This window comes from Agelaius tricolor, unplaced genomic scaffold (genome assembly GCF_023055355.1).
Source record: "Agelaius tricolor isolate 1412-34295 unplaced genomic scaffold, bAgeTri1.0.p SCAF_1, whole genome shotgun sequence".
NCBI classification, from domain to species: Eukaryota; Metazoa; Chordata; class Aves; order Passeriformes; family Icteridae; genus Agelaius; species Agelaius tricolor.
Genome location: NW_027269261.1, coordinates 92,553,567 through 92,570,177, shown reverse-complemented (window position 1 = coordinate 92,570,177; position 16,611 = coordinate 92,553,567). Strand labels below are relative to the sequence as shown.

Below are 16,611 nucleotides of genomic sequence, written 5' to 3'. Positions count from 1 at the left end.
ACAGATAAATTCATAAAATAATTTGAAGTTCTTAAATGCTGAAGACATGAGAACCACAAAAGACATGAGAACTGTAGACCAGGGAGCAAAGCAGTCCATTAGTAACTTGCATATTTCCAACTCCAAATGTTTTGGTTTTACTTGCATTTTTCCTGTGAATTCCTGCTGCAGAGTTTAAATACAAACAAACAAAAAAGTAATTGTGAAAAAAACCCCATGCTTAGGAGTCATAGGAGAAGGTAGTGAAGCACCTCCCTTTTGGGAGATGGTCTCTATGTGGCTTTTTTATCTGTTTCATCACAAGTAAATCCCTGGTCTAAAGGCTGTTGAGAACTCCAAGCAGCGACTACAGGGAGAGCTCCATGGGGACGTCCCAGAATCATGAAAGAGGTGACACAGGAGGGGCACAGAGAGCAGGCTGGGAGGGGACAAGCCAGGCTGCCACAGCCAGAACTGCAGGACAGCATCAGGTACAAGTCAAAAAATGCAAAATAAAAAGGGTGGAGGCATGGATATGGACTCACTGGGCAGGGGTTGATTGAAGTCCAAGGGCCTGCAGGTGATAGGCACCCTGTGCCACCTCATTTAGGAACCAAAAATTAGAGACATGCAAGTCCTCCCAAAACCCCATACTGAGATTCTGTAAAGTGACAGTGCCTCCTGGTCAGGCCCATCCTCTAGCACCTAAAGGTGAAGAAAATACATTAAAACTAAACCAGGCAACTTGGGCACACAACTAATAAACAGTTTGTTGCCAATTGTGTGAAAAAGACACATGATTTTGAGGAGACAATGTCATAATAGATGGCAGTAAAACATACAATTATGGTTAAGAAATACAATTCTGGTGTTGATGTTAAAACTCATTGTTAGAAAAGTAGGGCTGTTTTAGTTCTATAAAATTTATAAAGTACCCTTTCCATGGTTAATAGGTTAATAGGTTAACAGGCAGGACAAAATTTATAAAGACAATTATTTCAAGAAGATAAGATCTGAGAACCAGAGCAAATCACAAATCCACAGAACAGCAGAAAATGGAGCAAATTAATAATTATTTCCAGTAACAGAGCACGAGCAAAAGAAATAATCAACTGCTCAAATTAGGTCCCCATCTCACCAGTACATCTAATGCACACAGACTCAAAGAGTTACGTGCCAACAAAGGCAACGGGCTTTGGTGGTGTCTCTTTTAGAGAAACACCCCACCAATCACCCTTTTGCCTTGTCCTCACTTGTTTTCATGCATTACTCACTGAGCATGAGTAACGCCACGAGCATTCAGAGAGAAATTAATGTTTCCTTTTTGCAAAACTTGTACTTGATATAGAACATGACAAATGCGAGATTTAAGTGCACAGATTAATTCCCCAGGCATCAGAAAAACTGATGAAGCAAACAAGGATTGCTTTGCTGGGATGGTACATGAGTAAAATAAGGCAGAAACTGCTTTGAGTGATTGTGGCTCCTTGGAGATACTCAAGGCATTGCATCTTTGCTAAAATGTAAATGATTTTTTTGGCTCAAAGAGTCCCAGCCAGTTGCCGTCAGCCATAAAAGAACTTATCAAGAACAGAAGTGTCAGAATAATTGACTGTTGATAAAAAGAAAGCTAGAAATAATTAAAAGCTAGCAGAACTGGCAGGCAGTGGTTTATAAAAGTTAAAAACATTATCAAATTCATCTAGTATGAAATTGAAACTTTTTAAAAGAATGATTATTGATTTTTTATTTTAATCAGTAACAGACAGTCTGGATGGGATTCAGTTTGATATTATGATATTTCATTTGGAGCTCTGAAAATTCTTTCACTTGTTATATGAGTCTGGCACTGAAATTCTGGTATTATTCCAAATGTCCCCCTTTCTCTTCCATCATTCTCTAAGCAAAGACTGAACCATGTATGTACCCAGCTTTGACCAAACCATGAACTTTAATCAGGGTCATATCCAATGCCAGTTAATTGGTTGTGAGAATCTTTTGCAAATAAAATTGCCAGGGATAATGAAATGGGGGAAGGAGGATGAAAAATTAAATCCTTTTATGTGATTATCTACAGGTTTACTTGGTTACCTCCATTATAATTAATCAGGACCACAGAAATTGTTAATTCTATTTCAGTCTTCCTCTGATATAGAAGATCAATATTCTGAGGCCTTCAGCCATCAGACTTCAGTGAATATTCTTGTGCTTGTCATACAGGGTTTAAGATCACACATTTAATGGATATTTAGAATACAAATCATTCAACTAGACACAAGTATTACTTGTGTAAGTACTGTGCTGAACTAGAAAGAATAGAGTGCAAAACTGTCCAAAGAAACATTTCTCCATGGTGACTTACTCTTTAAAATTAAGGATGACATTCATCCCTCTGCAAAGGAACAACTTTTGTGCACTAGAGATAATGTGTGTACAAAAATGCCTTGCAAATTATAGAAAAACTTCACTGCAAGAGAAGCATGTTTGGCAGCCCAGGAACATTCCCTGTCCATCCTCAGCACAGGAGCAGCCATCCATGGCAGAGGGTGGGGGGATTTAAATATTAAAGTCCATTTAAATATTAAAAATGCCCTATTAACTGTATCATATTCCTAGGAAGTTCCAAGAACCCTCTTGCCTATCACCCTACCCAAGAACAATACCTGTTCTTGGTATTGCCTTAGAAAACAAAACAAAAAGCAATAAAAAGCCTCTGCAGCACATTACTGAAATGCTCAGACAACGGTGAACCTCATGAATATCCCAACATTCTCATATTCTGCCTTTCCTCACCCAGCTGACACAAAAGAATTTACTGTCATGGACTACGACTTGGCTACTAATACATGACACTTCATGACTACTATCAACACATGACACTATGGCAGCTTTAAAGGAGACTCAAAATGTGTTCACCACATATCACACATTTATGTAACCTGTGGAATTAACAGAAAGAAAAATAAGGGAACACTGAGAATAGGGGAATGGAATGTGGGAGGCATTACCCACTTTATATAGGTAAATATATATTCGTCAGACAGACTGTGATTGTGTGATAATTTAGAAATTCAGAACTAAAGATGAGTCCCAACTGATTATGTATAATCTTCAAGTACACAAGAGTGCAAAACCAACTTTAAAGTGTCTCTTAATTAAGCATTAAAATTTCCATTTGAATGCACTGGGATACTTAAGACAGTAAGTTTGAAAAAGTCACACAATTTTAAGTACATGATGTGCAAAACTTCCTCACTCACCTTTCGAAAACAGTTTCAAAAGGTGAAAGCATTCTGAACAAACTTTAAAAGACCAAACAACAGCCCCAAACTGGTATCTACAACACTGTAAATTCTCTAGAAGGAATTATGGAGCACATCTATGGACAGTATAACAAACACAGCTCTATCACCACAACATAGCAGAAAAGTTGGTCATCAGGCTTGGTTTAATAAAAACAGATGGTTCCCATGGGGGGAAAGTAAAATTAACAGGAGAATGAAAACACAGCTGCACTTGAACTAAAATTAAAAAGCCACAAAGGAAAAATTCAGCAACAAAAGCCTGATAAGTGACTTCGTGGCAGCTTTTAAGGGTGGGGAAAGAAGAAAAAGGTGGAAACTGCAGCCAGGTCAACAACAGTTCCCAGGTTATTTTTCTTAGAACTGGTTGAAATTCTACAGAAAGTAGATGAAAGGAGAAAACAATATTTAAATCTGTAATAACACATTGCAAAATCATTGATCAAAGGCTAGCATAGAATATAAATTATGTCAAAATTAGTTTAGTTGGACAAAGTAACTGCTGAGTCTTCAGCAATTCTGTTATTTCTTATACTGCTAAAGCAACTGATCAGAATATTTCTAGTACTGAAAAGGTCTCCCTGCTTCACATAGAATTCTTTTGATCAAGCAGGTTTTAGTGAGGCAAATTTTAAGGGACTCTTATTATCAGGTTTCCATTGATACATGTCTTTAGTAGTAAGAAATAAGTGTCAGCGTAGTTCATGCCAAATTTGATTAACTGGTGATCTAGGTTCTGATTTTGGTAATTCTTACCTTTGCAGTAATGAAAGGGTTTGTAATAATAGAGTTCTGATTTTGTTCTCATAAATCTTCCTCATTTTATTTCTCTTATCTCATTTCTACAAGTTTGGAAAGTTCTTCAATCCTTGCAGCATTTTTCTGCAATCAGCTAAAGCCAAAATAATTTCCTAAGTGGACCTAAATCACAGCATTCTCTATCAGGCCAGAAAAAGGAACCCGGAATAGTTTAATTATTTACTCACTGTATATATAGCTTCCCAGCAGTTAAATCTCAAGCCTCTTGAGGATTACATTGTATTTTCTTTGCAGGGAGGGTATTTTGCCCATTTTTTTTAACTTTTCAGTGAGGGAACATTTTGCTGCAGAAGAAAGCCAAGAGAGGACTTGCAGAGCCCTATACCAAGGACATGTTTCCTTTTGTCAGCCCAGGCCTTGCACTGACAGATGTCCCACAAACAGAACACAGCAGCAAGCCCCCACCCGTTCTCCAGCCCCTCAGGACAGCCAGATGGGAAAATTGGTGCTGCCAGGTCTTCCAGGAACACAAGCAGTGACCTGAAATATGCACCGTCGGTTCCTGCTGCTTGCATCAACATCTGGCCACAAATTCAGCCCTAATCTACCTCAGACAGCTGTTATGTCTGGCGATCACAAACAGTTCACAAATAAACTCCAGGCAGGACATGAAATTCAGTGGACTGCTTTTTGGACAAAACCCAAATTAAAGCTCCACCAAGAAGAATAAGCAGAGGAAAGGAACATCGAAGCTGTGTGAAACACTGATTGGTTTTGGCACTGCTTGAGAGTGCAGAAGCTCAAAGGTGGTGAGGAAAGAATGCAGTCACCAAGTCACTAAAAATTTAGAACCTATGAAAGGAATGAGTCTCTGCTTACCAAAAGCAACAGCCCAGATTCTCAGCTGACTGGCAAATTAGCAGTGAGAGGTGTGAAGGGACTGGGACAAGAACCAGGGAGCAAGAAGAAAGGAGAAAGGCTGGTTAACAACCTCGGCTGGATGGACATGCAGCAGACACCTCTTTTACTGCTTCAGGGCTGTGAACCTCCTACACTTCTGCCCCTGTTTGTCTCCTCAATCACTAGGAGGTGATTTTAGTTCAATAGTATAATTTGATATGCCCAGTTTCTATGGTGAAAGAAATGGTGCAACCGATTATTCTTAGGCAACCTCAAGGTTTCTGCAGCCACAGACAATACAAGCCTTGAAGCCTACAAGCCTTCAGTCATTTATATTTGGAGATAAAATCACTTCAAAATTATTAGATGAAAACCAAAAGGATTAAAAATACACATTAAACAAACAAAAAAAGCACCAGGGGAAAAAATCTGTGTCCTAGATACCTGCATTCTTCTGTACCTGATCAGACTACCTTTGTGCCTTCTGGCAAGAGATGACCAAGATGACCTTGGTATTATTTGCCCATCTCAATGTCTATGATTGTACTATTTTCCCTTTAACAGTATGAGTGAAAGGTGCTGTGATGCTGTTCAATAAACCAGCAGACACTGCCTGCAGAATGCATCCTCCTGATGCACAGTTGTGTGAACCACAAAAGACCTTTAATGTCAGACAGCCAAAGAACACTGTGAAGTGTGGTACCAATAAGGATGACCACAAATACTTCAAACCAACCAGCAAGGTGAAAAAGCAAAGGCAACTGGCCTGTCATCTATTTCCTTTAAGTAGTTCACAAACTATTAAATACATAACCACCTTTTAAAACACACCAGTTTCTTTATTCTGGCACATGGAATTCATATGTTTCTTTATTTTGGCACATGGAAGGAATGAGGTAAGGGTGACTGATGAAGTCTCTCAGCAGCTTCAAATTCTGACCAGTGTTGATAGCACTGCAGACCACAACATCTGCAACATGAGCTGTATCACTGGGCAGAGAAGCTTTTTGTTGCAATGCATCTCAGTTCTTGCAGAAGGATGACTTGCCTGCTATCCTAGTAATGTGCCTATACATCTTTGTCCAAGACTGTGCTAACAAATAATAGCTGCATTTAGATGGGAAATATTAAACCCTGAAGTTGAACATTTCTTTTCTTACACATTTTTTAATGAACTGCTGAAAAATTTTCTTCATTATGTGCTCATCCCTAATAGAAACAGAACAGGAACTCCAAGCATAATCATCCCACCGGCCAGTCTGTCATTGATTTAATAAACTTAAGAAAAGAAAAACAACTCACTATCCCAAGAGAGATATTTTTGCAGTTGCTTTCACAAAGAATATGTCCTTGTCTTTATCTACAGAATGCAAGTAAGTGTTGTGATATTTAAAGTAATGACAAAATTGTATTACCTTTACGACTAATCCCTTCGAGTCAACCAACCAAATTCTTTTGATAGCTGCATCTTTGGATAGCCCTTCTTTTTCCATAGCCATAAGAATGAGGTTTGCTATCCCCAATGCAGCCTGAAGGAAAAATAAGAAAAGTAAAGTACAAAACACGAAATTAAAGAAATCCCCTGCTCACATGTTTAATTTCCCTACTATTTTAGATAAGTTTTCTAATTTTAATAAACAACAATATGGAATCATTATTTTTTCATAAAATAAACCTAATGAACTGTAGCTACCATTTGTTAATTAGAAACCATATCACAGAAGAAGAGCATAGATAAATATTAAATCATATAGATAAATCATAGCATAGATGAATCTTCAGATGGCTCTTAGAGTGTGGAGAGCACAATAAATGTTGAGCTGGAAACTAGAAAATGCTAGAACTAACATTTGTTCCACATTATGATAGTTCCAGCCAGGTCCAGGACAACAACCTGGTCTAGTGGAAGGTTCCCTGCCCATGACAGCAGGGGTCGAACTCAATGATCTTTAAGGTCCCTTCCAATCCAAACCACTCTATCAGTCTATGATATTCATCTCAGCATACATGAAATATTTTTTCGTCTTTGAAATTTTTGTAATTTAAACTCAAGGAAATGACAGTCTGCATGCCAGAAAGTAAAACACAAGAGCTTTTGCTCTTATCTTTTTTTAAGATGTCCATCAGAAAGGTAAGTCTCCTTTTACCTACTATTCATGTGTTTTGTAACTCTAGACTTGGCTGTGCTCCCAGTCAAAGCAGGGGAAAGAAAAACTCATGTATCAATCTTTTGCTGAAACGTTTTTCATTCTTACTGGATTTTATAATATTTCATCCAACAGATTAAATGCCATACAGGTATAGATTGAAAACCAGGCAACAAAACAAGCCAACAAACTGGCCAATATTTCTGATTACAGACCCATACATGTATTTTTTGGGGTTCTGTTTCTTGTTCTTTATCACTGATTTTCACTGAGAACCAAGTGAGATTTTCCTTTTTTTGCAAAGAAATAATTAGTTTTATTAAGAAACAGCTCCTGCAGCAGGCGTGATAGCTACCATTACCTCTTGGCAGCAACAGCCACATTAAAACTATTGACAAAAAAATAAACATCAGACCATTAATTCATCTGCTTGTTGAACATGGAAGAAAACCAGGGGAAGGAACTCCAGAAAGATGGATAGTCTTGATGCAGTAAGGTGATGACATGGTAGATATGCATAAAAGCCACTTTGAAAACTGCAGACATAGCACCAAATATTTAATGAAATTAAAGAAGCCAGCATGAGGTTGTAGGCTTCATAAAAGAGATGACAAGCCATACTGTAGATAAGTACAGCCTGCACTTGTGTGTCAGCAGCTTAGAAATTAATACTCAAAAATTAGTATAAAAATAGTGTGCATAAAGATATTCAGAAATGGATGACCTTAATATGCAGAATACTGAAAAACTATAGTCAATGCAAAAAAAATCAAAGGGGCACTTCTTACTAAATAATACTGACTTGGGTAAACATGTTAAATTTACTTTCTCCTCTATATCTCCTCATCTTTCAAAAAATGTTTTGCTTATATCAAGAGCAGTTCAATAATTTACAGTGGAAGAGCTAAAACTTGAAGTTCTAAAAAGAGAGCAGATCTCCAAAAAATGTCTTATGAAAAAGATGAGGCTTCACCAGATGATCAGAGCTTTTTCTGTGAATTTACATTTGAACTAAAGAAGAACTTTCAGCAGGTGTTAGTAATTATTCTACTCATTTAAACGTCTTATTTATAGGACACATGTAACTCAAGTAAATATTAATAAAACTCATCATAGTACAATTTCCCCAATGTATAAAAACACCTACCTCTCCAGCTCCCTGGAACAACACTGTGTGATCTGACAATTTGTTCTTGGTGATACGCAGAGCTGCAAGAAGACCTGCAACAGCAACAGATGCAGTTCCTGAAATAAAAAAAGGAAAAAAATATCTGGTTATTCTTAAAAGAATTACGAAACTCTACATTTTAAGTAATACCACAGCACCTTTTGGCTAAAAGATACAAATACTGAGGGTAGTAACTAACAGTCGACTGGAGTTAGAGTCTGCTCTACTTCATTCTTACAAAAATTAAATGTAAGTGAGAATATCATCAGAGTAACATTAAATAAAATAAATTGATTCTATGGATGGGTATAATGGCTAGGCCATTCAAACTCTTGTAAAATATTCTAGTTATGACCTTTTTTAGAACGAAGGCTGTGAGAGTCCAGAGAGAAATATTTTGAAGAAATCCAGATACTGAAAATTAAGTTACTGGTTTCATTCTTCAAATAGATATACTTCAAGTACAGTAAAATACGAGGCTAAAATAAAGCTTCATTTCTCATGGGGAGGTTGTCAGAGTGGAATATCAAAATGAACATTTATAGAGAAGCTAAACCAGCTGAAAGAATAAAGCCAGCTTATTTAACACTTCAGCCCACTGTGACAGGAGTTTCAGGTTAGTATCTTTTAAAACATTTTTCAAATCTTTCTTTAGTAATGCCACACAGGGGAAAAGGTTAACATTTAGTTTCGTGATTTAGCCTGGGGAGGTCTTTTTTCTCCAAATCAGAACCCCAGAAAAAAAGACACCTGTCTGTCTTTGAATGGAGAAATTTTGGTCCTCATTGTGAGAGACAGCTATTAATAAAAAGTAGAGCAAAAAAAGAATTCAAGCAGGCATCTAATTCAAACTGGTTCACAGTGGCAGAGTAAATCTAACCTCTGTGATTGCTGACATATCTTTGTCTAACTTGTCCTTAAGGTCTTCTTTCAAATATGCTTATATCTCCTCAGCAAGCTATTCCAGTGCTTAACTGTATTCTAGGTTGAAAATTTCAAATCTAAACGTTTCTTTTCTTCTTCTATTTCTTTTCAGCCTCTTATCTACTACTGGAAAGCCTGTTACTTTGCAGAAAGTAATTCATTACATTTGCAGACTGATGGTGTTCCAATCAGCTTTGCTTATCTGGAACAATACCAATTCTCCCACTCTTTCAGAAAGTTAAGTTTTCTTAACTTGAACTGCTGCACCCAAACTGATACACTGCCCTGCAGGTGAATTGTCAGCTCTGTTGAGTCAAGTTGTCAGCTTCTGTCGAGCTCAAGGAAGTGGTATTTGGTCACCAGGGGCTCACATCTGGCTCTTCTGACTGAAAGACTGAAGGTGATTCCTTCTCCCCAACAAAGCCTACTGGAAGGGGAAGACTTTCTTTCATGTGTTTGTGACTTCATGCAACAAGCTTGTATTTTTCACAAATTATTATCATCACTAAAGCATAAGGTAGCCCACAAAAAAAAAAAATCAAACTCTATTCCTGCAAGGAACTTGGATCCCATGGACAGGAATATAGTAGTGGGTTAAATAATACCTCCAGCAAAGTTCTGGATTTAGAGGAGATTCTGAAGAACCAATTGCAGACAGCACTGATTTCTCTAGAACTGAAAAAGCTGTCCAGACGCTAACAATTAGGTACTGAAAGTCAAAACACGGGTTTCAACAGTCTTTGAAGATTTATAATGCCTATCTGATTCAGAGAGAGCTGGACCACAGAGAGATGAACACAGGCCCTGCAATGTCCAGTTCCAGGAATAAGAAGTGAATTCTTCCCTTTCTGGGCAGCAGCTGTCACTGACTGACTTAAGGAAATCAAAGATGGGGCCATTAATTATTTTGAGAAGCCTGCAAGAACTTGCAAGAAGGAGATCTGCTGGCTCCTACAAGTCTGTTCCCGATCACCACTGCCCTATCTGCAATTGCCTACAAGCCACACAGTTGAGGGGAGAATTCATATTGCTACTGACTTTTCCTTCATAAAAAGTATGAAATGGGTATGACCAGCCTGACAAAAGCACTTGGCCCAAAATCTGCATATTGGACGGTTGCTCTCAATAAGCAGCTCCTCTAAATTTGCTATTCACAAGTCTATTTTCTCAGAAACAAGGTGAATTTTAAAGCTGAGATAGCAGTAATCCCCACATTAAACTCTATGAGGTGCTCAAAACAGGCATTCATACTTCAGGCACACAGACCACTGATGGTCAAATATCAGTAGCTAAAACTACAGGACCTAAAAGAACAGAGGTAGTAAGAAGTCTGGTACTGGCTTCTTTGTACTGTACTTTTCTTCAATGATATCCTTTGGGTGTTGAAGACTAGGTTTGAATCTGTGGTTTGTAGGTAGCATCATCTAAGTTTCAAGAATGGTTACTTTTTCAAAAATAAAAGGTTTTAAAGTTAGAAAGTAACTTTTTGAAGTAAATCCACTTAAACAGTTAAAAAACATGTGCCTTCAGAATTATGTTTGTTACATGCTTTTGATTATGACTTTTCACTTCAATCATCAGAAATACAGGACACCTTGTTCTCAGCCCACTTAATGATTAGACCATACAAATCTGGCATTTTTTACTTCTTTAGTCATTTTTATGACTTGTTCTATCCCTGATTTCTAAATAAAAATCTTTAAAATGGTTCCTCTGAAGCATGGTTTTGGGAACAATAACCACCAGGCTGAGACACTTCCACCTCACAGTCTCCCAGAACTAGCTTGTTTCTTTCCCAGATGAAATTAAGTCTTCCTCAGGCAAGTGCCAAGCTGGCAACGACCAAAAATGGCAAAAAAGAGAAGTCAGAGTGTGCTCTCAGTTTCCCTTGGTACTCTACCAAACAATCCTCATAACCAGCAAGAAAAAAATCCCATTGTCTCATTGGATGCCAAATTCTTTCTCCTATTTTATTTTACACAGCTCTGCTTGCAGGGGAGGAGGAGGGAGCCTACATAACACAGCTTATCCCTAGGACCATCAATCTGGTCTCCTGAAAAGGAAAGCTGAGCTGGAGCACTGTAAGATCCCTGTCTTCCTTAAAGTTGTGGTCACCACAGCACCCTCCCCCATCAGAGGAGTTCTCAGAGAGCCATGAAAGCTTCTCTTCAAGTTGCTTTGTGGTGACAGAGTCAAAATGAAGCACCAGAGATTTATAACAAATGGGAATGCTGGGATACCACTTATCTTCATGGCTGATGTACTGTTGCTAAGCTTGTTAGCCAGAAAAAAGGACTGTCATTAAGTATTACCAGTTGGGATATTTTTACAAAATTTTTCACTACATGGTCTTCTGCTTTAAGGAGAAATAGAAGATATATGAAACATAAATAAAATCCTGCACTGAATGTCAATACATTTTGCATTGAATATTTGCACAGGATGTGAGCTACTGTTACCTGTATGTCCATCATGAGGATGATTCAGAGCAAAGTTTATAACTGCAATAGATAAAGGCTTAAATACGACTTTTCTCTCAAATCATGATTTGCACAGAATTGCTGTAAAAAGGGCATTTAGAAGTATTCCACACCAATTTTATTCAGCCTTTTGACTCTGAAAGGAATAATAAGCCAGTTGATTAGATTATTGAACCCACTATCACTTCTGCTGGCAGTGGCTGTCATCACTCCTCGTCAGCAGCTCCCCTTATTCCTTCCTACTGAAGGGGGGCACTGGCAGCCTGAATAGCAGATCTGTTTAACCGGAACTGCTCTGACTAACGCCATGACCTTACATTTCACCCTGAATACTGGCTCAAGTTTTTGAAATTCATCAAAATGCAATTCACATTCATCTGCCAAGGCAGATGCAAACAATTTTTTGCAGATATCATTTTGCAGAGGCACAAACAGAATTATTTGAATTCTGTGATTTTTTGAATTCTGACTGTCATTGCTGTAGGAAGCGGAGAATTAGACTGGCCAGAGCACAGGTTAAATCCCTTGTGTGCAGGATAAGATAGACATTGTTCAAGGATATGATTTTGAAAACCCATTCTATTCTCCACAGATTTCTAGAAGATTAATCAAAGCAAATTTAACAATGGATATTTTCCTAAAGCAGTGTCAACTGCTGCAACAGCAAATATTTCATCATAGTTTTTTAGGAAGGTAAGTCATGTCTTGTATAAACACTATAGATGTGAAATATCAAGGTACACTATTCTATACCAAGTCTTCATTTTCTGTGCAAGATTCTTTAACCTTGTTACAGTAAACTGCACAAATGAGCATGAACATGTTAAAAGAAATCCACAGCCTTTTGAGGTTGACACACTGTAAATGCTTGGGAGCACAGACCACCATTTCAGCAGATACAACTGAACAAAAGAAATGGGGGAAAAAGCCCCAAAATGTGAGGAATAAGAACTTAATTTATATTGGATGCAATTTAATTTAAATTAGTGAGAAAAGGCCTATTATACTGAAGCCTTTGTCCATTATTTAAAGTTTCAAAAAGTAAAACTTGTAATCAAGTGCTAGTAGTTCCTTTATGTAATTTTACCTATCTCATTTTAAAAAGCTAGCAAACAATAAGAGGGAAGAACTTTCTACAGCACATCCAAAAACCTGAGGTATTCATTCTGGACTAAAAGATTAGGAAGTGGTAAAGTAAAATTCATATTTCTCAATACACAGCATAACAGAAATCACATGTTAACATTGCCAGCCATCCAAATAGCACTTCACAGTGTACCAGGGAAAAAAATCCATTCCCATCTCCTACACATACAGGAAAAAAGAGTAAAGATCCTATGGAAAAGGTGAGATCTCAGTTGCTAGTGAGGCAAATGCTACAGCTGTGGGTAGTTGAAAAGGCCCCTCTTTTAAGAGATGGCAGCTCCTTCTTCTTGCCATGAATGGGCTTCTCAAAGCTGCTTGTGCACAGTGCCCTGCTCTGCAGCAGGCAGTGAAAAGAGGGGAAAGGCTGTAGGCACGGAGAAATGCAGCCTGTCTAAAACACCAACCATTTGGCATATTTGGAAAAGGATACAGAGTCCCAGCAGCACAGGATGGGAGGGCATTTAGTGTGACTCCCTGCTCAAGCAAGCAGGACCACCTGGAGCTGGCTGCCCTGGAATATGGGGAGAATGGATTTCTTTTTTAAACCCATAATGAGCAAAAAGAGAAACAGAGGAATACTTGTACCTACATAAGCTTCTGTATACACATGGAAAATTACACAAAAGCTACAGTAGGGTATTTACTTGAAAACAGACTGATTTCAATCTAACTTTATCACTGAGTAACAAAGAGGTGATATCCTTAATATACCAAAAGAAAAATACACTTCACATAACCCTACAGCATATGTCTTAATAGGATTTTTAAAACCATTTTATTTTTTTAATTATTTAATTTTAAAAATCTCAGCATGTTTCACTTGAAAGCCAGTGTCTCTGAAAGTAAAGCACATGCCTATGAAAGAAGTTTTCTACAGTTTGCATATCTTATCAGAATTTGAGATATATGATATAAATATCTGAACTATTATATGTCATTCCACTCTGCATTTTTCAAAATCCCGGTCAGAGAAAGAACTGGAAGTCCCATGCCCATCACAACCGTAACAACAAATCCAAAGTCTTCTCTACAATTTGACTTCAAGAAGTGAAATTTCCAGGCACCAAATGTATAAATTTTTATATTAATGTTAAAAGAATTGAATCTTTAAAAGGACAATGTTTGTAACACAGAAATTTTGATTTCTGAGAATGGCACTGATTTAACATTGAATTAGTCACAACATAACTTCCAGGTATAATTTTCCTGGTTATTCAAATGGCAGTCTGCTGAACACTTAACATACATTTTAAATAAAATCAAAATACAAAATGAAATAATTATGTTAAGTTATATGTGGTCTACATTTTTTACTTTATGTGTCTTTCTTTTCATAAAATGTTGATGCAATCAAACAACACAGCTGTTCAAAACTAATGACATCTAAGGTCATGATGGATACTGAAGTTAATTCCAATCCAGTGCAATCTCTCTGTGTAAATATTTTTATTGGCATAAAATACAGGCCCTGTGTCCATTGTGGGGGAAAGCAATGGAATTGTGGGTACAGTGAAGCTACAAGAACTGTAACTCCAGTATCACAGAGCAGAGAAACACTTATTTTATGTAGATTGTGTTATACTACAGAAGTTTGTCATTGTCAATTGAAATTCCAAAAATTCCAGTAATTGAAATAATTGACCTACATAGAGGCAGCAAGGCCAGAGAAATTTATGCCACTATTTGAAATGTATCCATGTCAGCAGTGACTGCAACCAGTGACCACATGATAAGCACCAAAAGACCCACAGAAAAAATGTATATCTCTTAAGACATGCAAACATGCCTTAAGCCACTGACTGTGCCCAAGTAGCAAAAACTCCTTCAACAGACCCACCAAAGTCAAAATGGGTGTGGAAAGGGAGCACTATGGCACCCCGGGTTTGTGAAGGGCAGGAAGGTGTGGCCCAAGCCAATCCCAGGCACAAGCAGGATTTCAGCACTGCCTTGTACCCAGGACTTTGGTTTTAGCAGATCTTGAGAGACTTGTTCAACCTCCCCGCAGCAGGGAAGGGAACTGGTTCGTTTCTTTAAGGAAATTTTAAACTGTGAATCCCAAGCCTGCTTCCTTCAAGGGTAGTGACACAGAGAACATCTCTCACCCCGAGAAACAGCTTTGTTTGGCAACACAGGTCCCAGGGGTCCATTCCCAGGAAGGGGTTGGAAAGAAAAAACCATCACATATCATATCTTTTAAAAAATTCCACTCTTTCCTCATGACACCTCCTTCCTAAATATATTGGAGATGAGCAAAGCTAGCAATCTGACCTAATTCTAAATGTTGTGAAGTTTGCCATTACAAAATTAATTCATATTTCTCCCATATGGGAAATTATGATCCCACCCCCGCTCAGTTTTGGAAAAGGTTCTCTAATAGCTAAAACCAGATAAAAGTATTTGTTTTAAACCAAAGGCTTTCTCTGATTTTCATTTCCAATAATCTGTCTCAGTATTTCAGAGAGAGAGGAAAAAAAAGCACCAAGCTGATCTGTGGTTACAAAAAAACCAGATCGGAATCCAAGGGAAAAAGTGAGTATTTTCTCCCTAAGGAAATATTGCTATTGTGTTTGTAAGAAGATATTTTGAAAATACAAATATGGAGAAATTATTATAATTTCAGAGGGAAGAAATTCACCACCTATCCAAAACCAAAGATGCTTTCTAAAATGTTAAAGTACAAAGAATTTTATTATTCCAATACATATTTATACTATTTGGTCAGAATCCTGTTCACCTTTTTCTCAATTGCTTGTGTACAGAGAGGTAATGTAGAAAAAGTTACAAAGCCTTCTCCAGAGTAAAGGATGTGACCGTACTGTAGCAGGGATTGAGACTGTTTCCAGAAATTCTTAATTATGTCTATAGGTGATCCTTAATGGTCAATCTTTAGTGGTTTTCTGTGCCCAGTGTTTTGGCAGACGTTTTCTGAATGTTCTGCAATTGTCAGTTAGGGGCAGGCTGACCCTGTGTAAATAGCTGTGAGCTAAGAGAGGGCAACTGCATTTGTCCAAGTTGGTACTTGCAGATGGGTATATGCAGCTTGTCATGTTTTCTTTATCCACTTTAGTGACTGTTAAAAATCAGGATCATATATTAGGGTATTTTTTAGATTTGAGATACTGAAAGGTCCTCATTGCATCAACTAAGATACATAGGGATCTTTTCTCTGGATATCTTATATAGAGAAAGAAATCCTCAAGTCTTTCTATGAAAGATATTAAACATTTCTTTTGATCTTAAAGTAGCTTTCTCTTGAAAAATGTTAGTACTAGGAGAAACTATGTTTAAAATACCATGTAAGCATTATCTTCAGAAGATGATGGCAAATTAGATGCAGTGTTACATTTCTTTGCTTTTATTGGCTTGGCACAACTTGTCAGCTTTACTGTTGTAGAAAACACAACTTGTATACAGAGAAAGCCACTCTTTCAAGTATCCTGGAAAAAGTCACGCTATTTATAAACTGAAAATCTCAAAGGATTGATAAAGAAGTTAGCACCATCCATTCTCATTATAGTTGCTAGGTGAAAGATCCTTAGGGTTTATAAAGCTGGAAGAGTGATGAAAGATCAAGGCTGTTATTCTACTTCCACACTACAGGAAAAGATGACATGCTATGAAAAAAAAGTTACTGAAGGTAACTAGGGATATGATGACAAATGACAGAGACCAGAAATAAATGCATCCACTTTCACCCCTTGGAAGCTACACAGATATTAAGGATGGAGATCACCCAAAAGTCACAGGCATTGTTTGTGAAAATATCAAAGGCCCCATAAGCACAAATTAGATTGCAGAAAATGAAT

General features: G+C 37.6%; 1 protein-coding gene across 2 annotated transcripts in view; it reads right to left on the bottom strand.

Annotated features, from left to right (window-relative positions):
* ME1 (malic enzyme 1) overlaps positions 1-16,611 on the bottom strand; it is a 153,846-nt gene that overhangs the window by 17,819 nt on the left and 119,416 nt on the right. For both annotated transcript variants that reach the window (XM_071443797.1, XM_071443803.1), the window contains exons 8-9: positions 8,235-8,332; positions 6,356-6,469 (exon numbers count right to left, since the gene is read on the bottom strand). In XM_071443797.1, coding sequence (XP_071299898.1) covers positions 6,356-6,469; positions 8,235-8,332 — 212 coding nt within the window. The remainder of the gene's footprint in view (positions 1-6,355; positions 6,470-8,234; positions 8,333-16,611) is intronic.